This window comes from Gavia stellata, chromosome 11, assembly GCF_030936135.1.
Source record: "Gavia stellata isolate bGavSte3 chromosome 11, bGavSte3.hap2, whole genome shotgun sequence".
Taxonomy (NCBI): Eukaryota; Metazoa; Chordata; class Aves; order Gaviiformes; family Gaviidae; genus Gavia; species Gavia stellata.
Window position 1 is genome coordinate 3,489,440 of NC_082604.1, and position 23,588 is coordinate 3,513,027.

Sequence of the window (23,588 nt, forward strand, 5' to 3'; positions counted from 1 at the left end):
GAAAGGAAAAACTGTCTCATTTCTTCCTTTTCATTTTAGAGCCCTCCATGTCAGGCAGCCGTCACAGGGGGCATGCCCCACTGCCCTGACAGCTGGGGGCACCTCAGCTCTTTGCTCTGAGCCTGGCCTTACAGCTGATCTCAGGAAGAGCTTTCCAGCTTCCAAAGCTGAAAAATTCTAACTATATCAAGTTGCATAGGGCGTTTCAATATAAAATTCCTTAAAGAAGAGCCTCCACTTTAAATTTAGGCATATCCTGGTACACCTTTGTCTCTTTTGAACTACTTAGCAATCAAAATGATACTTATAAAGGTACCTTGGACACAATACCATTCTCCACAGAGGTTCAGATTGACATAGAGACTCCTAGAACGAAAATTCACACAACACAGAATTTTCCCTTAGTCCCTTCCATGTCAGAGAGTCTTCATGGATTACAGAAAACAAGGCCCAACATTTCATCAAAGGTTTCTTTTCATCCCAATAGATAGCAATGTCTGCTGGGGCACGTTTCTGCCAGAAAGTTGTCAGATGAAGTAAAGGTGCGAGTTCCACAGTGTTTCTGAAAGCATGGCAAGAAGCAGCTTAGAAAACTTCCTTTTCAAAGACGTGATCTTTCCACCCACAAAACTGCTTCTCTTTTTAAAGAAGCACAAAGTGAGAGAAGCTGTACCTTGGGCTTTGAACTAGTACCTTGGGCTAGATACAGTCTAATTTCTCTACTGAGGCTTCATTTATCATAATTTCTACTTCTTCTGGATATGACAAACTTCCGAGTAACTCAGTCTGAAGGAGGTACTGGTCAAGTACTGGAAAAAGGTTAAGCAAAGGGTTTCTATAACAGGAAGAAAGGATCTGCTGGTATGACCATGAATTTACCTATCTGGGAAGTGTCCTGACTGATCATGCTTATACTGATAAAAACGTGACGTGTATCTGGAAAGTTATTACAGCCACTGCAGGCTTATGAAGTCAGCGTAGAGGCAGGAAGTAATCAAATTCCATATCATATTTGAGGACTACTGGACAGTGATACCAACAATCCTGATTTCTAAATATTAAACAATATTCTATATATAAGACAGCATCAAAGGGCACATCCAGAGCAAGGGAGGTAATGCTTGAGATTCACGTCTTGCATTGAATTAACTGAATTAAATAAGAATCATAGAATTATAGAATTGTTTAGGATGGAAAAGACCTTTAAGATCATTGAGTCCGACCGTTAACCTAACACTGCCAAGTCCACCATTAAACCACGTCCCTAAGTGCCTCATCTACACGTCTTTTAAATACCTCCAGGGATGGTGACTCCACCGCTTCCCTGGGCAGCCTGTTCCAATGCTTCACCACTCTCTCCGTAAAGAAAGTTTTCCTAATATCCAGTCTAAACCTCCCCTGGTGCAACTTGAAGCCATTTCCTCTTGTCCTATCGCTTGTCACTTGAGAGAAGAGACCAATCCCCACCTCGCTACAACCCCCTTTTCAGGTAGTTGTAGAGAGCAATAAGGTCTCCCCTCAGCCTCCTCTTCTCCAGACTGAACAACCCCAGCTCCCTCAGCCGCTCCTCATCAGACTTGTGCTCCAGACCCCTCACCAGCTTTGTGAAATGCTGGTATTTTGCAGCATACAAACTGCTACAGCACTGATGCGTTATGTGTGAAAGCTCAGCTGAATTTGGCTGCAGTCAGTATAGAAAAATTGTCTCCATGTACTTAAGGACAGAAAAAACCGCTATAAACATCAGTGAGACCCTGTCAAAAAAGAAGCCCAAGTACATACTCCAGGTATTCTATTCAGCAGACCTCAAGAAAATTTATTGTTCTATTCTGAAAGCTTGGAAGGAAACATTGTAATGATGAATATCATTTGTATTGTAATATTGATGTCCTTGCTTGATGAAAAGACACGAATGAAAAAGTGTGCTGTGAGTCCTTGTTGCCATGACCCTCTTGGAAAGAGGATTAGCTCAGGCTTGGGAAATCTCAGTATAGACGCTTTTTGGTCTGGAAGGCTTTTCTGATAATCTCCTACCATGTTTTTTTCTACCTTGTTGGGCTTCTTTTTCCTAGAATACGAAGAAGCAGCAACTACCAAGAAAACACAAGCACAGATAAGGTAGAGTGCAATTTCTCTCACTGGAAGAAGAGAGGGACTTGTTTCTTTTTGAATCCTCAGCAACTACTTTATCAGTGCACTTTTAGATGATGTGAAAGGTATCCGTTGTTAGCCTGCAATTTCAACTTCTTCCATTGATTCAGTTTCTTTGGCTCCCAGATGATGACAGACAATGACAGTATCAGACAACAGCCACCGTTCTTTGAGATGAGAATGCTCAATGCAAATTTTGAATTGAAGATCCTAATCTCATAGCTAAAGGTTCAGCAAAAATTCTGTCTCGGATGGTATGATTGTTTCCTTTCACAAAGAAGTAACATCAGATGTAACATTCAGTAGAGTAATGAAAAGATTTCATTACTTCTTTATATGCAAGCAGATATTAATTAGAAATTCCCATTGAAATATAATCATAAATAACAAATCAGCTGAGAAATGATACGCAGCTGCTTTCCAGCTCTTCAGCTTTGATTCTTTTCTCTTTCCTGTATTTTGAAGGTGAAGGTAGATGTTCCCGACCCTGATTTGTGTGTTATTCTACAAAACTTTCTTTATAGTCTGAATTAACTCTCTAGAGATTTGGAACCCTCAAGAGAAAAAAACATATGGGAGACTCTCAGAAAAGCCTTAAGATTTGTGCTTCTTTCTTGGATGTGAAGTACAGCTTTCACCAGTCCTCTCAGAAAAGGCAGAAGTGGCTCCAGCGTGTTACCAGGGAGACTGAAAACCTCATTTGCACGTGTCAGCCTGCTGCACTACGGAAATTAGTAACGATTTAATGATCTCAGTGGGACTCTTGTTGAATGGAAACAAAGAGTAGATACTGCAGAACCATTTCATACAATGATCCAGTGCAGAATTCAGGATAAGTGAAGACTAAGCACAGAAAGAAAAGAGAAACGAAATCACCAAAAACAAGTGGTATAAAAGAGGTGGCAGAAGCAAGTTCCTCTCACATCCTGTGATAAAGAAGAAATGATTTGTGGCTCTCAGCCACCTGCATAGGAAAGCTTTCTTACATGCTGACCAGGAGCAATTACTTCCTACAGTTGATGGGAGGGGAAGATTAGGTCTTTATGCTCTCCTCCAAAATTGACAGTTCAAGTGAAATTTTCCAGGTTGCTCTACAAGTTACGAGGGTGCCTGTAGGTCTAACTGAGAGCAGCAGGACCCTGAAAAGCTGCTGCCTGGTTCCACTGAGGTGGTTCATGCTTAGCGAAGGAGTTTCTGTGCAATCCACACAGTTAGACTCTGCCAACAATACAACTAGAAACTATTGCTGGCATTTCTGCAGGAAAAGAACACATCTTCCAGACTCTCATAATAAACTATTAATTATTATTATTATTATTACTACTACTTATTTATATAATTTTGAGGAGAAATACCTCAAAAGCATTGAGAAACTGAAACAACTTCCTCCAGGGCTCTCCTGAGCTGAGGCTCAAAGCACAGATTTGGCCTGCATCCACTGGTGCCAGAGATAAGAAGCGTCCCTTGTGCACTGACTGTCTGTCATGCAGGGGGGCACGACTTTCAGTAGGACACTCATAGGTATAAAAGCATTTAGTGCGAGGGATGGTATGCTGCTTGCAAATCACATCTATAAAAGTAATGGCATTAACTAAGCAAGGACCCAGATTAATCCAAACAGTTATACTGACAAATACCACTAACCATTCATCAGTCCGTATTTCATATTTCAGGCCATAGATTTTCTCATTTCTTAACACTAGACATCAACTGATACTTGCTGAAATGATAAAATTAACACAGCAAATTTTTGAGAGGAAAAAAAAACAAACCTACTTGTGAAAAGAGGTTAACCTCTTTAATGTGGAGAGCACGTTGTATATGTCATCGTCATCAGCTTCTTCTCCCTGAAAATGAAAGGAAATCCATTAAGAGAGTTCAGCAGTCCAGCAGAGTACATTACTGCATGGGGAGGAGCAGATTTCTTTGAGGGTTTATGTTGACACTAAAACTGACTCCAAATTTTCCAATGACTTTTATCTAGATTCCATAATAATAATATTTAAATAACCACTGCATAGCACTAGGAAATGAGCAAGATCATCTGACAATATTCAGCAGTACCACTGTGGTGATACTCAAACCAGTATCCTCTAGCAGTAGAAATCATTCCCAAGAATAAAATCCGAGTTCTACCTTATTTTACAGAAAGGACTGAACTGCAGTTTAACCATCAGCTGATGAATGTGCTACAAGAATAAAGCCAAATGCTTGCCTTGCTCCACGCCAGAAACCTGCAGATGTCAACAGCAAGTGTTTTAAAATGATCAGTGGGAAAATTTCTTTCTTTTCCTGTCCTTCATTGCTGTTCACTGTGTTACACACCGTAATGCATGACAAACACATGTGTACAGACTGACATCCATTCAGAACTGGATGGAAGGTGTTTTTTAGAATTTAGGTTTTACAAATCTGGGGAAACAACAGTCCAAGAATAAATATTGCACAATTAAATCAAAACTTTTCATTTAAATTTTTTTTTTCTTTCTGGCATTTTAAAATGTCATTATCCTAATATTTTATGCAAATTGAACAGCAAATTCTCTTAGTGAAACAAGCAAAAATAAGGTACTTCCAAAACTTAATTGTTCCAGCAATTTTCTGAAACAGGAAACCCACTTACAACAATTCTTCTCCACTTCGTTTTGGTATTTTTTTTTCCATCTAAAAGCCTAACAGTTAAGACATTTTCCTGCCTTCAGATGCAATTGTCAATCAATGTTTCTCTCATTATCAACCTAGTGCGAAGGCATAAAGCAGTGGGATACTTGACTGGGTACAAGTATGCACATTTTTGAATTTAAAATCTCTTTAAAATGATGAAATAGACTTACTAAAATTAATTATTCTATCAAATTTCACCCAGCAAAGAATATCACAAAGGCCAAAATTTTAAATCCTTGCTTCTGCTGTTTTCTTTCTTGCTTTCTCCTACTTTTCTCTTGGTTTTGTCTCCACATCTTTCTCTATGTCACATGTCTGACCTCCACACTCCCTTTTCCTTAGGGACCTAAAACTCTTAATTCTTCATTTCTCATATGACTTTCAGACACAGCTTTTCTCTGAAATCCTCAGTCTTCATCCCTCTCTCATGCAAGTAAACGTACACAAAGATCATAAGCCCTTGCATTTCTCTACTCCTTCCCAAGGTGGGTAAAGGAAGGGGATACATCAGAAGTATTTTGGTATCACTGGCCCATGTTCCTTCATGAGCCCAGTCTTTGTTCTCTGCCCAGTAGTCTCAGTGCATCCTTCAGGGCTTTTTGCACTGGAGTACTGCCTAAAGAGAAGCCGCTTGCAAAGAGAAGCGAAGGGAAATGGAGTGGGAATAAGCAGTTACTGGCTTCCTGATTCAACAGGAGTTAGTAATAAAGGAAAATTGCAGGAAAAGAGTTTTTCTCCCCTAGTTCATTTCTCCTGAGAAGACTGGTGGGAAGCTGTTTATGAATCCCAGCATCTCACTGCTCTCACCTGATCCCCCTTGGGTATAAGGCGAGGCTGGAGGGATCTTTCAAGCAGTGTCAGGAAGGGAGAGGACAGGACTGCAGGCCCGTACAGTGTACCTAAAATATGGGGTGTGTTTTCTGAACTCTCTCTCAACATTCATGTATCCCTAGTCTAAAACAGCTGGACCTAAATGCTTTGCTGGCATAACTGATCTGAAATGTGGGCTGGGGTGGAAGAGAGGTAGATTTCCAATCTCCTTTCATCTTTACTGCTTGTAATGTTGGAACGTGGTTCTTTGAGGCCCAGAGACCACACTGCCTGGGGAAGAGGACTCCCTAAAAAGGGCTTCCAAAAATATTCAGCTAGGGACTGTGAGGTAGCGAAGGGAAGGACAGACAGCACTGGATCTCCTCAGATCAGAGAATCCAAGAACAAGAGGACTGATGCTATAGTAAACAAAACTCAACACTAACTGGACTGCTGACTTCCAGAAGGGTATGTGGATGACAGAAAAGGAGCTGACAGACCTAGAGGACTGGTTCTTGTCTCGACTCCTCTTCAAAGCTGATGTGTGGAAGAGAATGGGTAAGTCAGAGAAAGAGCAGCTCCTGTACAGCAGGAGGAATCTAAGTGTTCCTGTATTTGCTAACTGAGTTGGGGATTATGGTTGAAAAACTGGGGATTATGGTTGAAAAACTTATCTGTGGGTGTCTCAGCAATACTAATAAAATGGTGAGTGGATCTTTTCTTGTGCGAAACTATCCAGGGAATAGAATGCCACCTCTGAATCCTTGAATGGATCCACGGATGAATAACCTCTATACAGCTGAACAGTGTGGAAACTTCAAGGGGACTCCTCCAAAAAAGCTGCACGTCCTCAGACAGACCTAATTTCTGTTACATCACTGTCTCCAGAGAGAACAAACGCAGCACTTGCTTTGGAGAAGTTCAAGATAAAACTATGATAAAAAGCGGAAGGGAGACATTTTCATAATGTCTTACGACAAGACAGTATAACAGAAATGGCAAGTCAGTGTCGAAGAACAGGGATTCCACTTGCTTCTTGGTGTGCTTCTTGAAAAAAACCATAGGCACCTTCTTCCATCTCGACACAAGACAGTGTGAATGAGACACTTTTTGCTGATATGAGCTTGGCTGTGGAGACCTAAGCTGATGATTCTCCAAGAGCCAGGTTTGGAGAAACAACGTAGATTTGTCCCTGCATGTAGAGCCAGACTGAACCTTGGTGTTGGATGTGTGGACATTGAAAAATGGGAGGACCTCACCAGAGTTCCTAAAACTCTTTCAGTGGGTACCAATGGAAACAGCGAAGGCCACTATTTATGGTGATCAGTTGCTGGGCATCTGGTCTGGAGAACCTGGCTGGTTCTGAAGCTGGATCTTTGTGCTGGCAGTCCAACTTTAGCCCTTTTTGCTACCCAAGTCAGCAACAGACTCCCTAAGGTTTTTGTCTCGGAGTTTTTGGTCCTGTTGGCCAGAGGTGAGGAACTTCAAAAATCCACAGCTATTAAAACAGACAGCTGTAATGCGGCATTAGCTGAAAAGATTCCCTTGTCACACACAGATGGGCAGATATGTAGCACAAATTCTGGAATGTCTTTTCAGGGTCTGCTCAGAAGTTTCTGAGAAAGCACATATAAAATGGCAGACAGGTAGACAGCAAAGTAAATGTATCCTATCAAAGAATGTACAGTGGCGCACTAACTCCTCTGGGTTGTGGAGTGCCTGCTTCCTGCATGCACTGCCTTTCTTACTCATGTACATTCCTACAGCAACAGACACATTTTTATTTACTCTGCAATGTGACAATGCATATATACAATATGCCTGTATGTGGCACATTACCTAAAGATAGAAAAAAGCTTATTTGCTTTAATATGCAGTTCTAAAATAGAGACTGTAGCCTAACTTTCTATAAATGTACATCAAAAATTAAATGTATCTGCCACAGTGCAGTGCACGACTAGAAGAAGTGAAGAAAAAGATCTATGCAGCCCTTAAGTTATGTTTAAAAAGCATGAGAATTACAACAAATTAAGTGGTGCTACACAAAGTTAAATTTATGTAAAGCAAGAAAAAATCAGTAAGGTTTCTATTCTTACTTCATGTATTCTGTCTTATGCATTTTGAAGGATAAATTCTTACAAGAAAATCCCAGGTACCTCCAGGTTTCAGACCTGTATCTTTACTTCATTTTTCCAGAGCTCTTTCAATATGCCGTTATAAATATTTTACTAAATCCTCTCTTCCATTCAAGACATAATCCAATCTTGATTCTGCTGCCTGCATATCCATTTGGGACTACTGGAATCACCACAAGCATTAATGTAAATGCACCTTTCTCTGCATTCTTCATAGCTTTCACCCATTTATCCATTTATTTCTTATGTGCACTTTTTAAATACTAGACTAAATTTTCAGAAGCAGGATTGTCCTGTGGTCTTTGTTTTACAGCATCAGTGCTTTGCAGGCTTAATGGCTAGTCCAAGGGATTTTCTACATGGAGAAACAGCTCCAAATAATTATAAAATAGTTGCTGCTACACTACGTCTTCAGAGGGATAATTTCATGACTCGGTAAGAATGTTTTTCCACAGTTTATCGTAGCGTATTTTAGGTAGTCTAACTAAATTAATTTTAAGAAAACAAACCTCCTGCAGCAGATCCTCTACAGAATGGTTGAATCGATCCACAAATTCATCAATAAGTTGGCTGTGAGCTATGTCAACTCTGTTCTGGATTGTATATTCTTCACTACAGAGTATGCTGTAGGTTTTGCTGCAGGCTTCGAGAACATCTGATTCCACATGCTTTTCCACAACAAACTTAATCTGTTTCAGTAAGGCATCCAGATGCTGTAGATCAGAAAAGAAGTTCAGCTTTCACCTTACCTGAACAATGAAACTCAAAGAAAAAGTCATTCAAAAAATACACCAAATAAAGGTTTGATTACTAATATGCCGAATGAAGGCACAGTACTGTGTGACTAGAATAGTAATCAGATACTTGAAAGCAACCAGACATTTGCCCAATGTACTATACCTTTTCCATTCTGCCCGTGCTATAGATTTCCAGATCAAAATACTGAGGGATTTGCAGGAGATTTGCAACCTTCTCGGCATCAGCGGAATACTAGAACATCAGTGAAATAAAACAAAAAAATAGTGAAGTAAAAATAAACACCTACATGAAATGTAGAAAAAGTTTAAAGACAGTTGTAAATATCAGTGAAAGATTTATTTTGTTGAAAAGTGTACCTTTGATAGCAACATAGGAAGTGCAATAATGAAATGCTCCGTCAATTTATTTCTGTCATCTATCTGAGTTTTTCTTTCTTTTGCTGTCAAGACCTGCAAGTGACCAAAAATAACTAGAGTAAATACAATTTCTGCATGTAGCATTCATTAATTTTTCTAAAGTTTGTATTCCAAACAAAAATCCATGCAAGTATATTTTTAATAAATCAAAAGAGGAGGGAATAAAAAACTCAAACACATTTGGACTGAAGAGTGATTAAATGGGAGGACCATGTGTCCTAAGAAGCCGTGATTGAGAAGGAAAATATCGTATCATCCAGCATGATATTGTCTCGACACATCAACATTTTTTTAGGATTGAAATTCAAATACAACCCCAGTCAGTGGAAGTTTTGCTATTGCTTCCAAGTGAATTGAGCTCTGGCTTTCACACATTAAACAAAGTGTTAATGTAAGACCTCAGGGTGAACTGAAGTATAATTAAGAAAACCAAAACCAAACCACACTGTAACAGTGATTTTCATTAGCAGATTCATGGCCTCATCTCTACACCGGAATGTAATTCTCAGTGAGAACATACATCCAAGTTCACAGAACTCATTTACAAACTTCAGTGACAGATATACTGAAGCTACTAATGCTGTCATAGCAAAACCACCTTGAAACAGTGAATAGAGAGACAATAATCAAAACAGCATGCTTCATAAAAGCTTAGATCCAGCTTCTTGGCTTCAGAAAGGGAAAGAATACTTTTGAAAACAAATAACGATAATAAAATACTCGAGTTAGCTAATGATTCATGTATAGCAAAGCTGCCAGACTGCACAATAAGGGTTACAAGCTAAAGTCAGAGAAGAAACTATTTCACAAGAAGGTGAGTGCATAATTAGAAATCTGCTCCCATTTCAACTCACAGAATATGCTAGCGAGATCATGAGAACATGACAAACCTCTACTGACAAGTCAGAGATTCCTGCAGTTACCATCCCACAACTCATGATCTAACTGAAAAGAAGCAAAAGCTAAATGTCATACCTACATCTCTCTGTAAGTGAGGAGGAACAGCTGGAAACAAAACACGTGCTTGGATGACAGGTTAGCCTACTGTGTCAGCAGGAATCCAAACCACCATGGAAGTGAAGGGGAATAGATTTGTAACCAGGGTAAGAAACCACTTCCATAGTACATAGCAGACAGCTGGATACATACAGCAGCAACTGCAATTCCTGTACTGACTCGCAGTGCACCACCCATGCCAGCAAAAGCTGCTAGCTCATTCAAGGCAACACAAATGCAGCTAGCAAATCAGGTTCCCACCCCCTAACAACCCAGTCATATTCTGGTGACCAAATATTGCTATTCAGTGGTGCTATAAACTAATCTGAGTCCCTAGGATGATCTTGAGGCTCTTTTGATCATCCTTCAGAAGGTGAGATTTATTTTACTGAAATGTTTTCTTAAGCTTGAAGAAATACGGACATTGAAAATCTAAGACTAAGTAATTTGCTGAATGGAAGTGAACGGAACTGTAGATCTCTTGAGATAGAAAAAATACCCGCAAAGCTAGTAGTGACATTATTTGGTGTTCCAAACAGAAAATACAAATGTGAAATTTCTGTTAAATTTAAAGGTTGCTTTGTCTGCTTAGAACGGTTTGCAGCTAGAGACAAAACACAGTTAAGCTGTGCTTACAATACAGTTTTGGTAACACAGGATAATATATGCTAGTGTAAATTTGAGTAAGTGCTTTCATAGATTCCCCCCTCACCCCTAAAATATTTTAATAAGTTAGGAATTTCTTAGAATATGCTTTATAAATTAAGGTACATAAAGCATGTTTAAATTGATGGTTTCTTGAAGCTTTTCCTGGGATGCTGTTTCTGGACATGAGGCTAATTTGTTTTTGGCACATAAAAATTAAGCGGCTAAGTAACTACATTTAGTTTAGCAACAAAGAATGTTAAGTCTATCTCCAGATTTCACCTTCATTAAGTCTGTGGCTTTCTTTAATAAACTAGTTATGATTATTCAAAACAGAACCTAAAAGAAGTACCAAATGTTCACATGGGTTTATTTCATTTTAGTCTAACCTAAATAAGAGGGGGACCACCAAAAATCAGGGAAATACGTTTGGCAAGCTGAGACTTTTTTGGAACATGGATGACGTATTTATGGAGAATACAGCTGAAAGCCTCTTGATCACCCTGACTCTATGATTTATACTGAAATGCTTAAAAGTGCATGTCCAGCCTTAGGAATAGAGTTCCACTGATCCCCAAGCTATAAAATAAACAAAAGAGGCAGCTAGATTGCAATACGGCCAGAATGTCAAATTCTTAAATTTTTAGGGCACTCAGTGGAAGAGGCCAAAGAGCATGGATACCTAAAACCACAGATGCATTCAGGTTGGTCCCAGTCCCACCCCTCCTGCTCAAAGCAGAGCCAGCTCAGGGGTCAGACCAGGGTGCTCAGGGCTTTGTCCAGTCAGGTCTTGAAAACTGCCAAGGATGGTAACTGCACAAACCCTCAGCTTCTGTTCCAGTGCTTAACCACTCTCATGATGAAGATATTGTTGGCTTTTTCTGCAAATTTTACATCCATAGTAGCAGCACATTCTTTTCTATAGAAGACAGTCAGAGGTAATCTTGTTCTGCTCCCAAGCTGTACATTTTCAATTCTAATCTAGATTTAACATTAAGGGCTGTAGATTTGGGTACGTAACAAGTGTAAGCTAGGGGTATGATAAAAAGAACATCTAAAAAAATCATAAAAAATATTCTAATGCTGTAAATTTATATTACTTAACTTGGCAATGCAAAACCCAAAATCAAACAAACAAACAAAACCCCAAACATGTCCAGAAATAGAATTTCCACTATTTTTCTCAAAAAATGTTCACATGAAACAGGAAACATCAATTATAAAAATCTAATGTAAAAGTGTCAAAATGTGGCATTGTAGACAAATATTTTATGTTACTATAGTAACACGCACAGGTCCGAGCTACCTACTGCAGTATTACTTACTCTCTTGCCAGTGCCTCTGCCTACTGGAGGATGTGCTTCAGCAGCTTGTCTGATTGTGCACACCATCAACTCAATAAGAGCACTCTCCTGCCGGTCAGACATTGCTGCGGAGGGAAAAGAACAAGTAACATCAGTTCTGCTGTGTATGCAAAACATCCTAAAGAAGACAAATCTGTGAATGCAGTTGTAAAACACAGGGAATAAAGAACACCACAGACAATATCATTTTGTCCCATTTATAAAGCCAAGGCTTTATTGCTTGCTCTTTGAATTACCAGTCACATCATCTCAAAATGGATATGGCAGAACAGAAAGAAGTCCAGAGAAATGTAGTCTGGAAAAAGGATGAATGAAGGACAATACAACAAAGATCTACAAAATAAAGAGCGTGATGGAGGACAAAAGGTGACTGTCATTCACTGTTCACTGTCACTTCCTTATAAAATATTCTCACCATCATGAACTATTATTTCTGTTCTTTGGGAAGTACTTCTGGTCACATCTAGAGGATCAAACCCCACTAGGCTATGCAGAAACAAAGAACCAAAGTGCCTAATTTCCTAAGGAAATTACCATATAAATACCACAATTGTAGCGGGTGGATACCAAAAGGTCAGATTTTGAAACACTGAGATGATGAGCACATCATGCTCAGAAGCAGTGAGAGTACATCAGTTTTTCAACCACCTAACCCCTGCGAAGGTCGTTGAAGCAGAGGAATCCTGAAGGACTATAAAGGATCTTGCATGACATTCACTACTGTTAGGGACTCTTTGCCACCAACCTCCCCGGCTACCTTGTGGCCACAGATCTATTATTAGCCAAAGGAGATTCAAAACTAATGGCGACAGAATCCCCTTGGTTTTTTTCCTCTTGGGAATTCATTAGGTTTTAACATTGTCTGGAAAAGCCCCATATTTAATTAACACCACCTGAAGAGCTTGTTTATTCAAAATTGTATAAGCTATTTAATTTATTGAAATGTTCGTGTATACACTAGTTATTTAAACATTCATACAAGAAGAAGTCTTAGCCTTTAATATTAGAGAACCACAGTACAGCAGACTTCACAAGATGAAAAAGAGTACAAAAATACTGCTTTTGAAGCGAAGTGCATTGAAAATGGATTAAACTAAAGTCTTCTTCAAATACGCTTCCTAAACAAACCACAACATAAATACCTCTATCACCCACAGTGAAACATCTTTTTAAGGAATAATTAACAATATTGTGCAATATCAATAAAGTTAGAGGTTAAACAAATACCTTCTTCTCCTTGGACTGGTTCCTCCAAGAGCAATTCTGTCATACATTCCCAGTCTTTCAACAGTTCTTGAGAGCTCTCCCACAAACTGTCCACCAAATAGGCTGCATGTTCATGCAACTAGAAAATCCAAAGCAAGCATCAGTACAGTGTTCTGGTACAAGAGCAGTTCTTCAACTTTCACAATCATTTGGCCACGGAAAGTATCCTGGGCAGGTACTCTTAACGTTAGTTGGAAAGAAAATTCAGTTTGAAACTAACTCTGGAAGGTCTTCTTCCAACTGAATGATACAACTGCACAACAATGGGGTATGTTTTAATGGAAAATGGGATAAAACCAAATTGAGCTGCTTCTCCATAAAGTAGCTCGTTTGTGAAAAATCTTTCTCAGAGTTTTGACCTAGAAGCCGTAAACTTACCTTTCTTCACTTTCTTAATGCATTATAAAAAGGAGAGATCATGAGACATGAGACTAAGAGAGGGTTGCAATATATTCGTTTTGAACGGGCATTTATTTTTCATACATGCTGCTACATGTTCAGAAAACACTAGCAGAAATCCTACCGATTTCAGGGAGTATAGAGTGAACACTAACTGCAAAAAATGTTTTTATGTGAATTAACACAACTGTTGTAAAGAGAGAAAAAAAATTCTTAGGCTTCTACTGTTTTGTAAACTATTCTTTATTAAAACTGGAGTCATAATATTCTACTTTGTTTCTAACAACTCTCTCAAAAAAAGCAATAGCAAAAACTGGCCCTGAGAGAGAAGCAATATTGGGGAGCAGCATATGGCTTGCATGGGAAGGCACTTTGCTGATCATGACTTTGGGAGCAAAGCTGAATTTCTTTTCTCCTCAGAAGGATAGACAAGCTTAACACTAAATGACTTCAAATCACACACACTCAGATTTAAGGTATTTTCACCAGAAAATACAACAATCTATTACAATCTAAGTTTTTAAGAAGCTGGAACTAAAAATACATTCAGACAGCAGATTGAAGGCTCACACAGGTATTGACATTTCATCCAGACTTGTAGGTTTATAAGGTGTTTCTAAAAAATGTTAACATTAACACCATACCTAAACGTTATCCTTCCTTCTCAGCATCTCTGATTGTTTCTTTTCACCCTCAGTCAAGTCTCTGTTCAAGGCTTCATAACAATTAAAATACCCAATAGCAATACCTTTCCTGTTGCTTTTTACACAAAATATATTACCCTCCCTTCTGTAGAGAAACAGTTCTGTCATTCCTTTCTTTCAGTTTTCCTTTGCCACCTATTACCAAATCAAATGTATCATTTTTAAACTTTTCCCCCTCTATCTTCAGAGCATCCTGTACCTGATAGTTTATCTTCAAGTTTTCCTCCACTCCACTGCCATTCCCTACCTGAATTACTATTAGTATGTCTATCACAAAACTTCCCATCTATGCTGTCTCCATAGACATAAACTATGGACACAATCCCATCCTGAATGTGTTCATCAAACGCTTCATGTCATCACATGTACGCTTGCAGTCTCCATCCTCCAACATTTTCAAGATGCAACTGCATAAAGCCCTGAACAACCTCATCTAATCTCACAGCTGACCTTGCTTTGAGCTAATGTCCCTCAGGTCCTTTCCACCCTGAATTATTCTATGATGCTAATCATAATTTGAGATATTATGTAATTTTTGTGCCTTTCTGGTTCAAAAGATTTTAGTCCATAAAGAGTAACTCCAGAGGTATACTCCTTACATGGTTATCTTAAAAAAACCAAACAATTACATTTCTATGTAGCAATGAATCCTGGTAGCCACCATACTACCAGCAATGCAGTACTGAGTACAGCAGGGACATGCAAGAGCAAAATAAACCATGAAGAAGATTTTGAGTTGAATTTGCTTGATGGACAAGGAAATGGGGGGCAAGGTAAAGGGCATACAGTATTTCTGAAATTATGAAAAAATAAAAAAAAGACAGACAACTTGTTACTGTATGTTGATAAATCACTACTTAAGTGCCAGGTTTTATTAAACATGTAAAGGTTAAAAATTAATTTTTTACCTCACTTTCAAGAAAGAAAAGAACCAACATTCTAATAAGGTTTCCATTTGGACTATTTCGCCCCCTCCTCTTTGCTAGAGCCTCTTCAGCTTGGGGATCATGTCTGCTGAACAGTCTAAAAATAAGCAAAAGGAGCTATCATGTTTATCAAAACAAATCTCATTTCTGCAATAACATGATGAGCATTCATTCTTGATACAGTAGATTTGTTCATAAAACATAGTGAAAGTATCTCAAGCCATTTCTTTCAAGGGAAAGAGGGCATGACCTCTGCCTGTCTGAAGAGATGAATTTATCTTCAGAGTCTTCAAGTTCACAGGGCTGGAAGAATTGCACACAGGAAAAAGCTCTCCAAAACGCATTTATATTGAAAGATTTTGCACAGTTTTATATATTTGCATAGTTTTGCATTTTTAACTTAGCAATGGTGGTAGCACGTATTCTACTAGTCCCTTAAGAACTAAGGCTGTATCTTCACTGTGGTCATGCTGACTGGGATATGGTACAAACAAACTTGACATCCCATTAAACAACCAACCTCAGATACCAGTAGCAGCATAAAGGATAACGCCAGCTACCAGTGAATTATTTGGGTTTTTTTTCCGGTAAATTATACATTCTGCATTGGGTTCCCTGATCCATGGCTAATTCCAAACTACTCTCAACGCTCAAATTTGCTAGCTTAAAGAGATCTCAGATGTGTCTACATTACAGTTACAGTGATGATTGTTTTACTTCAAGAAGTTTGAAAACTGTTCCTTGCTTTTACAGTGAAACTGCAGTCACAAAGTAAATTAGAAATATACAGAAAACTGTGTGAAACACAGTTTTCTGATTTCACTGCTATAATTCATTGAAAAGAGAAGGATGAGTTGCACACAAATGTATTTTAGTTAAAGACATCACCTTTCCCCCCCTACCTATCTTAATAGATAAGAAATGAGCACCTCTGCAGGTGCTGAAATATCTTAAAACATCCACCTCAGGGTTGAGTCAGTGATCCTCTCTATTATTTGCTTTCCTTTGCTAACAACATAGAAAAAGTCTAATGACTAGCTTGCACACAGAAAGGAATATTTAAATATATAAAATTAGGTGAGATAAATCCCACCTCAAATGCCTCAAGCAGATTCTAATTTATTTAGAATGGAGCACCAGCTCTTAGGTGTTAGCAGATACCAACTGAAAATGATACCAAGAAAATGAGTGTTAGGAATGGGACAATCTCCTCTCAATGCTGTTTACCTTGAGAGACATTTATAGAACACAGTATAGTATCTCGTTGTAAAGAAAAGTAAGGATAAAGTTTTGTCTTTACACTAAATACAAGTAAAGTGCAGATATGTCTTCAAATTCATTTACCTTTGAGGCATTTTTCAAAGTTATTTTGTTATGTGTTGATTAACAAAGGAATTTCAGTATATATTTTTAAAAAGAAGCTAACCACTTCCTAAAACATCATGTAGGAAACTAAATGTAACTGAATTTTGTAAATTAACACCTTGAAACAGATAATGCCTGATCACAGAGATAAAACTCCAGAAATCCACCAATGAAAGCTTACAATTACAGTGTGGACTTTTAAATTGCTAATAAACCACAGAAAATTAGAACACTGGCAAAGGAAAACTGATGGTTTTACGTGATTTTTTTCTATTGTGTGTCTTGGCATGAAAAATTATATAACCTGCATTCTGATGTATTCAAGAACTCTAACATCACAAGCCATGAGGGGAAAAAAGAAAATTATTGCTAAAAGACTTTTAACTGCAAACACTAAAATGAGAAGTTTAACTACTATGATGCAGCAATGTCCTGATCATAGTTACTGACGTGGTATGATTCACATCCATGGAAAAGCTAGCTCATTTCCTTTGGCATGGTGGGTACATGAAAGATGTAACCACAGTGTAATGTATTTTTAGGGGAAGTCAGTAAGTTTAGAAACAAATTTCTCTATTATTACTACATAAAAACCTTTCAAGTTCACAGTTTTGAAATAAACTGGTTTAAAACTTTGTAAAAATAATGACTGCATATCAGGGAGACCATCAGGGATGTATAGACCCTATATATACTATCACAGGATTTAAAACAACTTTAATACAGAGAGGTTTACATAGCCTTTTACATTTAGCCCTTGAGGAGTCAGGAAATGTTTTCTGAATTGTAGAGCAAGGAAAATGTAAATCCAGTTTCTTCAAGTCTTTAGGTCTTGAATATAAACAAGAGAGTAAGTCTGTGTTTTAAATTAAATGCCTGATTTGCTCAATTGGGGTATTTCACTCTATTCCTTCTTTGCCTTTTGATCTTACCTCTACAAGGAAGCATTCACAAATCTGGTCTTATTTCAGGGCAACTGATAACTTACTTTTTGTGAAGGAATTCTCCAGCAGCTACTGCAACAGGCCGGTGTGCTGAATACACCAAGTGATAAACATTCTCACAGTCTTCATTCGACAGAGCTTCTTCGCTTCCACTGAAACAGTCAGAAAGTAACACCAGAACTAAAACAATTGTTTAATTTCAATCCCCTCACCTCCCATAACTTACTTTTGACATCTGAAAGATTGATTTCCTTCATACAAAATCCTAAATGGTTGAACACTGGCTTTAAGGATCTTTGGTTCAATTTCCAAATACAGAGATATTTAAAGGGCCTGTAAGACTGAAAGTTTGTCTGATTGCCTTCTTCCAGTTGTATCAATATATATATCAATAAATAATATTACAAAAAAAATGTCACCACTACTTACAAATCTTGCCCTGCTCAATTACTTATACCACCACACTATACTACAATGCACACATTGCAAGATGCCAAACACTCACTATCAAACTTTATTAAATTAAAAACCTTGAATGTTACATGAGGAAAATGTAATTGCTTGCTTAAGCTTATTTACTTTTATAGCAATGTCTGTTTGCTTTCAAAGCTTTTAATTTTTGAAGTATTGAAATCTGGGACTGGGAAAACCTGCTTCAGCCTCCTGCCCTACTCCATTCTCAGGAGTTAAGGCTTTTCACATGACATTCCATGCGCTCTCGTGCACTGCGGGGCAGGAGGTGCCTCTCTGCTGGCCTGGTAAGCAGGAAGGAATATTCCCAGTTCCAGTGGCTGAGAGGGCCAGACCAGGTGGATAAAACTGCCTCAGCAATGGGAGAAGGTACGGAAATGCTCTGGACATGGACAGTAGAAACTAAACCAGATTACAGACACAGAACTAGCACTGTGCATCCACCAATCAAATCAACACATAATCACTTTAGGATTGAATCGTAGTGTGCCTTCAGAATTACAATAATGCTGATACAATAAATCGTCCATCACTTTTACAGTAGTTATTGTGCTGACTAGATATAGACTTCATTATCAACATCAAGGAACTGAATCTGATCATACCCTGCTGTGCTGGATGTAAGATGATGAAAGTTTATTTTCACTAATTATTTAATGACAAGAACAAGCCACCTTTTACCCTTGTCATAGGTAAATGACATAGTTGGGGCTTCTGCAGTTTCTGACCTCAAGGTAGATTTTGTGTGAGTTTTCTGAAACTCAGAAAAACTTCCATTTTTCAGCAGTATTCTTGAAAGATGCTATGAGCCATAGAACAATTATATTTCATCAATTATATCAAAATATCACCACTGTCGCATAGAGAAATATTACTTCCCTCTTTGTTTAGTCAGCATTCATCAGAAACATTTATGTATCAGGACTCTATACATCATTTGGCTTCATACTACAAATAATTTTGAATTGGTCGTTCCCCATCATGATTGTTCATGACATCTTTTTGGAGTTCCTACCTGCCAGAATATTGCCCTGTGCTGTTTGACGTGACCCATATTCTTCTGGTGCTAAATGCATTTAGCCATGTTTTCATCATGCAACCAAAGAGAAAACAAGACAGGAAAAAAAAGGTGCCCTGGATAATTTCTGACCTAAAATCTTACTGTGTTCCCGAACGTTGCTAATAATGTAGGGAATAGATGTGTTCTACATCTCATTTGTGATCATATTTGTTATATTTGCTTTAAAAATGTAACAGCAGATACAAGATTTCCTTTCTTCCTAATATTACAAGTCTAATATCTGTAAAGCAGAGTGACCCATAAACAAAAAATGAAGTCCAGACTTCTTTACTAAGAGGAAAAGCTAGTCTAATCTTTCACCCAAATTCTGCATGTCCAAAAACGTTCTTCAAAGTGGAGCCACCGGGTATAAAGTACGATGCAGAAATTCCATGCATCTGTTTGTAAACCAGATTGTCTTTAGCATAGGTTTTAAGGAATATATAATAAAAGCTCAGCAGTGCTCCTCCAGCAGCACACTTATGAGGCTGCTGCGGAGAGGTTGGTTCAAACAATCAGTATGTGGGATCATCTTTGGATTGGATATTTGCCCCAGGGAAGCCACTGCATCGCTGCAAAAAAAAGTTGGGGGCCTGGAAGCATGTCTCCTCCTGTACAGCCAAGTGTTTAAAACTGCAAGTGACCACTGCCACCTCCACATAACCCAAACAAGGGTGCTGAAGGTAGCATCTTTTCCCTGTCAGCTTATTTACCAGCTGTGTCAGGTAATCAAATCCCCTAATACTGGATCTTTGCTTAGCTACTGCTAGAATTATTTTAGCAAATTTAACCCATAGGTACTTCTTTTGGGGAGGACAATCATTTTGCCCTTGGCAAAATCTATAAATGCCCTTTGGCCTTCTTCCACAACAATGGATGCACTAACAGTCTCAATACATCAATACATTTTTATACTTTGCCTATTGTATTTCCATGAGATGGAAAAAATCTTATTTTAACTTCATGAACATATTATTACATATTCAGTTCAACTTCATGCTAAGTGTAAAGTAACAGATTCACTTCATTACACAAGCAAAGAAATCAAATCAATTAAATATTACTGGCTTAGGTAACTTTCAAAGGGAATATGCTGGTTTTGAAAAATACTCACTGAAGTATTAGCGTGACTAATCGAATGGCTTCCACAGCGACATCATATTCTTTATCAAGTGTCATTGATACAATGCGATCCTGGAAAGGAATTTTATTACAGTGACAAAACAGAAACACACAAACAGCTATTAGATGAAGAATTCTATAGATTACAAAATAAATACTCTTGGGGAGAAAGATTTTTCAAGTAGACACATGAAAGCCCTTCAATATTATTCAACCATTTAATGTACATCTTAGAAAGCTGAGTGCTATGTGCACAATGGAATAATAGGCAAGTACACAGGAATGAGAACAAGTGCTTAACAAACAGTCCTTATCCTTGTGCGTTTTCTGGGAAACAAGCAAGCAGACTTTGGAGTTGAAGCACTGTTCTGGACTCATCTTATCCTGAAAAAGAACGTACTTGGGTTGGATGACAGCATAAAAACTGCCCCACTTCATCCCCCTGAAAACAAATAATTTTAGAGCAATGAATGCTGCATATATGCATATTTGGAAATACTGTGGAAAAAAATCACACCTGAATATATGCATCTGCATATTGCCTATAAATCTGTGGCCTTTATACCTGGCTACATCTTAAGGTTTGAAGCTGATCAAGAATTATACCACAGACCTTCCCCAAGAAAGTGGGAAATTTTGTGGTTTGGCTTTGTATTTTCCTATACTCTTTCTAGCGGAGACAAGCACACCACTTTCCAATCTAATGTAATGATTTTATAACTTCTAAGGACCCTGTAGTTATGAGAAGTCTCCTAAGGGTTTCTTTCTCCTTAGTTTCAGTTTGCTTACTGGCAACCAAAAATAGATGTGATTAGTGCATGTTGTCCTCCCTATCTGGGGAGAATTTCTATCCATCCATAAAAATGCAATATGTCTTGGTGTTCTTTGCTTGACTGATCAAGTTAATGAAAAGAAATTGGGACATCTGAAAATAAAACTTGATTGCTCTGGCTTGACCTGCTTCAGGAAGGACTAGGTACTAGATGACATTTTGAGATGGAAAAAAATAGAAGTCAGGGACTGGACAAGAAACAAGGAAAGTGTTAGGAAACAACAGTGAAAGTCACCAAGAACAAATCAGGACAAAATAAAGGTGTTCACTTGTTTTCTCTACTATTCTGGGCATTTAAAGGCTGAAGGTGAATATCAAGCAACTGATGCTTATTTCAATATTGAAATTTAGGAATAGTATGTAAAGAATGCATTGTGGCTGTCTCAAGTGTTACTTCTCAACAAAACCAGGTCTGTAGAGATTTTGTCACTATGAGTCACTAGAGAGTTTGTGTCACTATGACTGAATGCACCTCCATCAATCACCATTAAGTTCCTGGGAAATCTGATGCATTTAACTGTTATATCTAGACAGTTTTAGAGACTGTGAGAAGTCCATGAAGAGACTCAAACAGTGAAATAACTTTCCCAACAGGAAATTCTGTGTATGGACAAAACAAAAAAAATGCTGCCAATTTTTCCTAAGGTCCTGGCCAAGGAACAACAACTAATAACACCAACATCAAGAGAAAGAACAGCCACAAGTATTGATCTTAAAAGTTTCAGTGGAATTTCATATACTCCCTCAAAGTCTATCTTAAACCCCAGGATACCACAGGGAGAGAACTATCTGCACATGAAGGAGTAAGCACACAAATATAAAACTCCTTCTACATCTCTGAAAAAAGCCTGGAAGGGAAGGGATTTTCTCTCCTGCCTATGGAGCAAGAGGTACTCCCTGAATTTGGAGTCTTTTTGGACTTTGAAACCGACTGATGCAACACTGTTTTCTTATCCAAAAAGGCTGTTCTCTCCTCTCAGTTTTCCCCAGAAACATCAGGCTTAAAATAAACAGTGTGGATACGTAATTTCTTATTTTCTGCCTTGGTGCCAGCATCTCTGTGTGATGGCCCCTGCCAGCCAGGCATCAAGATCCTTGAAAATGAGACCTGAACACCTAATGCCTCTGGAAGGTGTAACTTCTGTGGTTCAGTAAGTTACAAACCCCAGCTGCTCAATCTGCTTTGACAGAAATCTCCTGTACCACTCTACAGCAGTAGAATAAGACACGTGCCTGTATTTACAACCTGAAATATTAATTTTCACTGCCTATGAAGATCAGTTTGCAATTATGTACTGGGCTGTGAACAAGGCTGGCTGAAGAGCAAATCTATCTCCTTTTGCCTCTTGGGCCGTGGAGACAGCACTCTCCTGCAAAGGGTCAGGGATGAGGGACAGGAATTAAACGGTTGCATCTAAATCTGCTGGTGTCTTGACTTTGGCACTGACTGCAAAAGAACTAATTCACTTATTTTCCATATGGCTTCAGTTAATGTGTATCAGACAGGACTTCTTGATGGAAAACAAAAGGTTCCTCTTTGATAGGCAAAATTTTTTTTGATGGACAAAGCTTATTTTCTAGCATATCGCCTACTCCTAGAAACACAAACAAATGCTCTAAAGAACACACATCTTCCCTTTGGAGAAGTGACATTATCAGATCCTTGTCACAGCTATCTGGAAGGCGGTAAAATATTAACACCCCAGTACAAGTCATTCTGGATCAAATTAATTTATATTTTAAACAGCAAGAAGATCTCTAGAGAGATTTCTCTTGACAGTTTGAATGGATTGAGCTGAATACCAGCTGAACTGTGCAGGTCGATTAAAGTCTGATGAGGAAATATAAATAAGCAGACATGGAACTGAGAACAGCATTTAGGTCAATTATTTTTCAGGGGATGGTGGTAGAGTTTGTGGTGGCAAGACATTCAAGTAATGTATCACACATTCAAAAGGCATTAATTTGAAACTTTGCTCCATCCTGGTGCCAAAGGCCGCATCCCTGTCAGCACAGCTGTAAATCCCAGTGCAGGCGTTTGCGCAATGCCAGCTTTTTGTTCTCTTGATGTGGCTGGAAACTGAAACTGATAAATGATCATGTTAAACATATCTGTTCTCTAGGCTCACAGAGACTTTGAACTCACCTTTTCTCTAATTTATTTCATCATGATATAGATTTCTGTGGTAGAAACACCTTTAATGGAACAGAAGAAAGACGAGGATTCCTAGCAGGGTTCCCTTTCCTCTGAATTTTTTTGACAGAAATGAAAATTCCTTGTGCCATTCTAAACCAAGAAGCAATGCACAGGCTAATCTGACTTCTTCTCACAAAGAAAATTGTCTATACTGTGAAAAAAGCTAGGAGGAAGTATTTAGAGGTTTCATGTTCCTGTAGTTTTTTGAGGTACATTACTGAATATTTTTCAAAGTGCCTCCAACTGTCTTGAAAAGTTTTGCTGGTGCGTGGGACAGGTTCAGACTCAAAGGAGCATTTTCTCTTACAAATTACATGAGGCTAAGAAAGAAGCATCCAGCACATTTTCTAGTAAAGAGAAGC

The 23,588-nt window shown here is 38.4% G+C and overlaps 1 protein-coding gene across 2 annotated transcripts in view; it reads right to left on the reverse strand.

The window, feature by feature from the left end:
- STAG1 (STAG1 cohesin complex component) overlaps nt 1-23,588 on the reverse strand; it is a 155,478-nt gene that overhangs the window by 38,417 nt on the left and 93,473 nt on the right. For both annotated transcript variants that reach the window (XM_009813638.2, XM_009813630.2), the window contains exons 11-19: nt 20,190-20,269; nt 17,589-17,696; nt 15,218-15,332; nt 13,168-13,285; nt 11,902-12,005; nt 8,876-8,968; nt 8,661-8,750; nt 8,270-8,473; nt 3,928-3,998 (exon numbers count right to left, since the gene is read on the reverse strand). In XM_009813638.2, the coding sequence (XP_009811940.1) occupies nt 3,928-3,998; nt 8,270-8,473; nt 8,661-8,750; nt 8,876-8,968; nt 11,902-12,005; nt 13,168-13,285; nt 15,218-15,332; nt 17,589-17,696; nt 20,190-20,269 (983 nt within the window). The remainder of the gene's footprint in view (nt 1-3,927; nt 3,999-8,269; nt 8,474-8,660; nt 8,751-8,875; nt 8,969-11,901; nt 12,006-13,167; nt 13,286-15,217; nt 15,333-17,588; nt 17,697-20,189; nt 20,270-23,588) is intronic.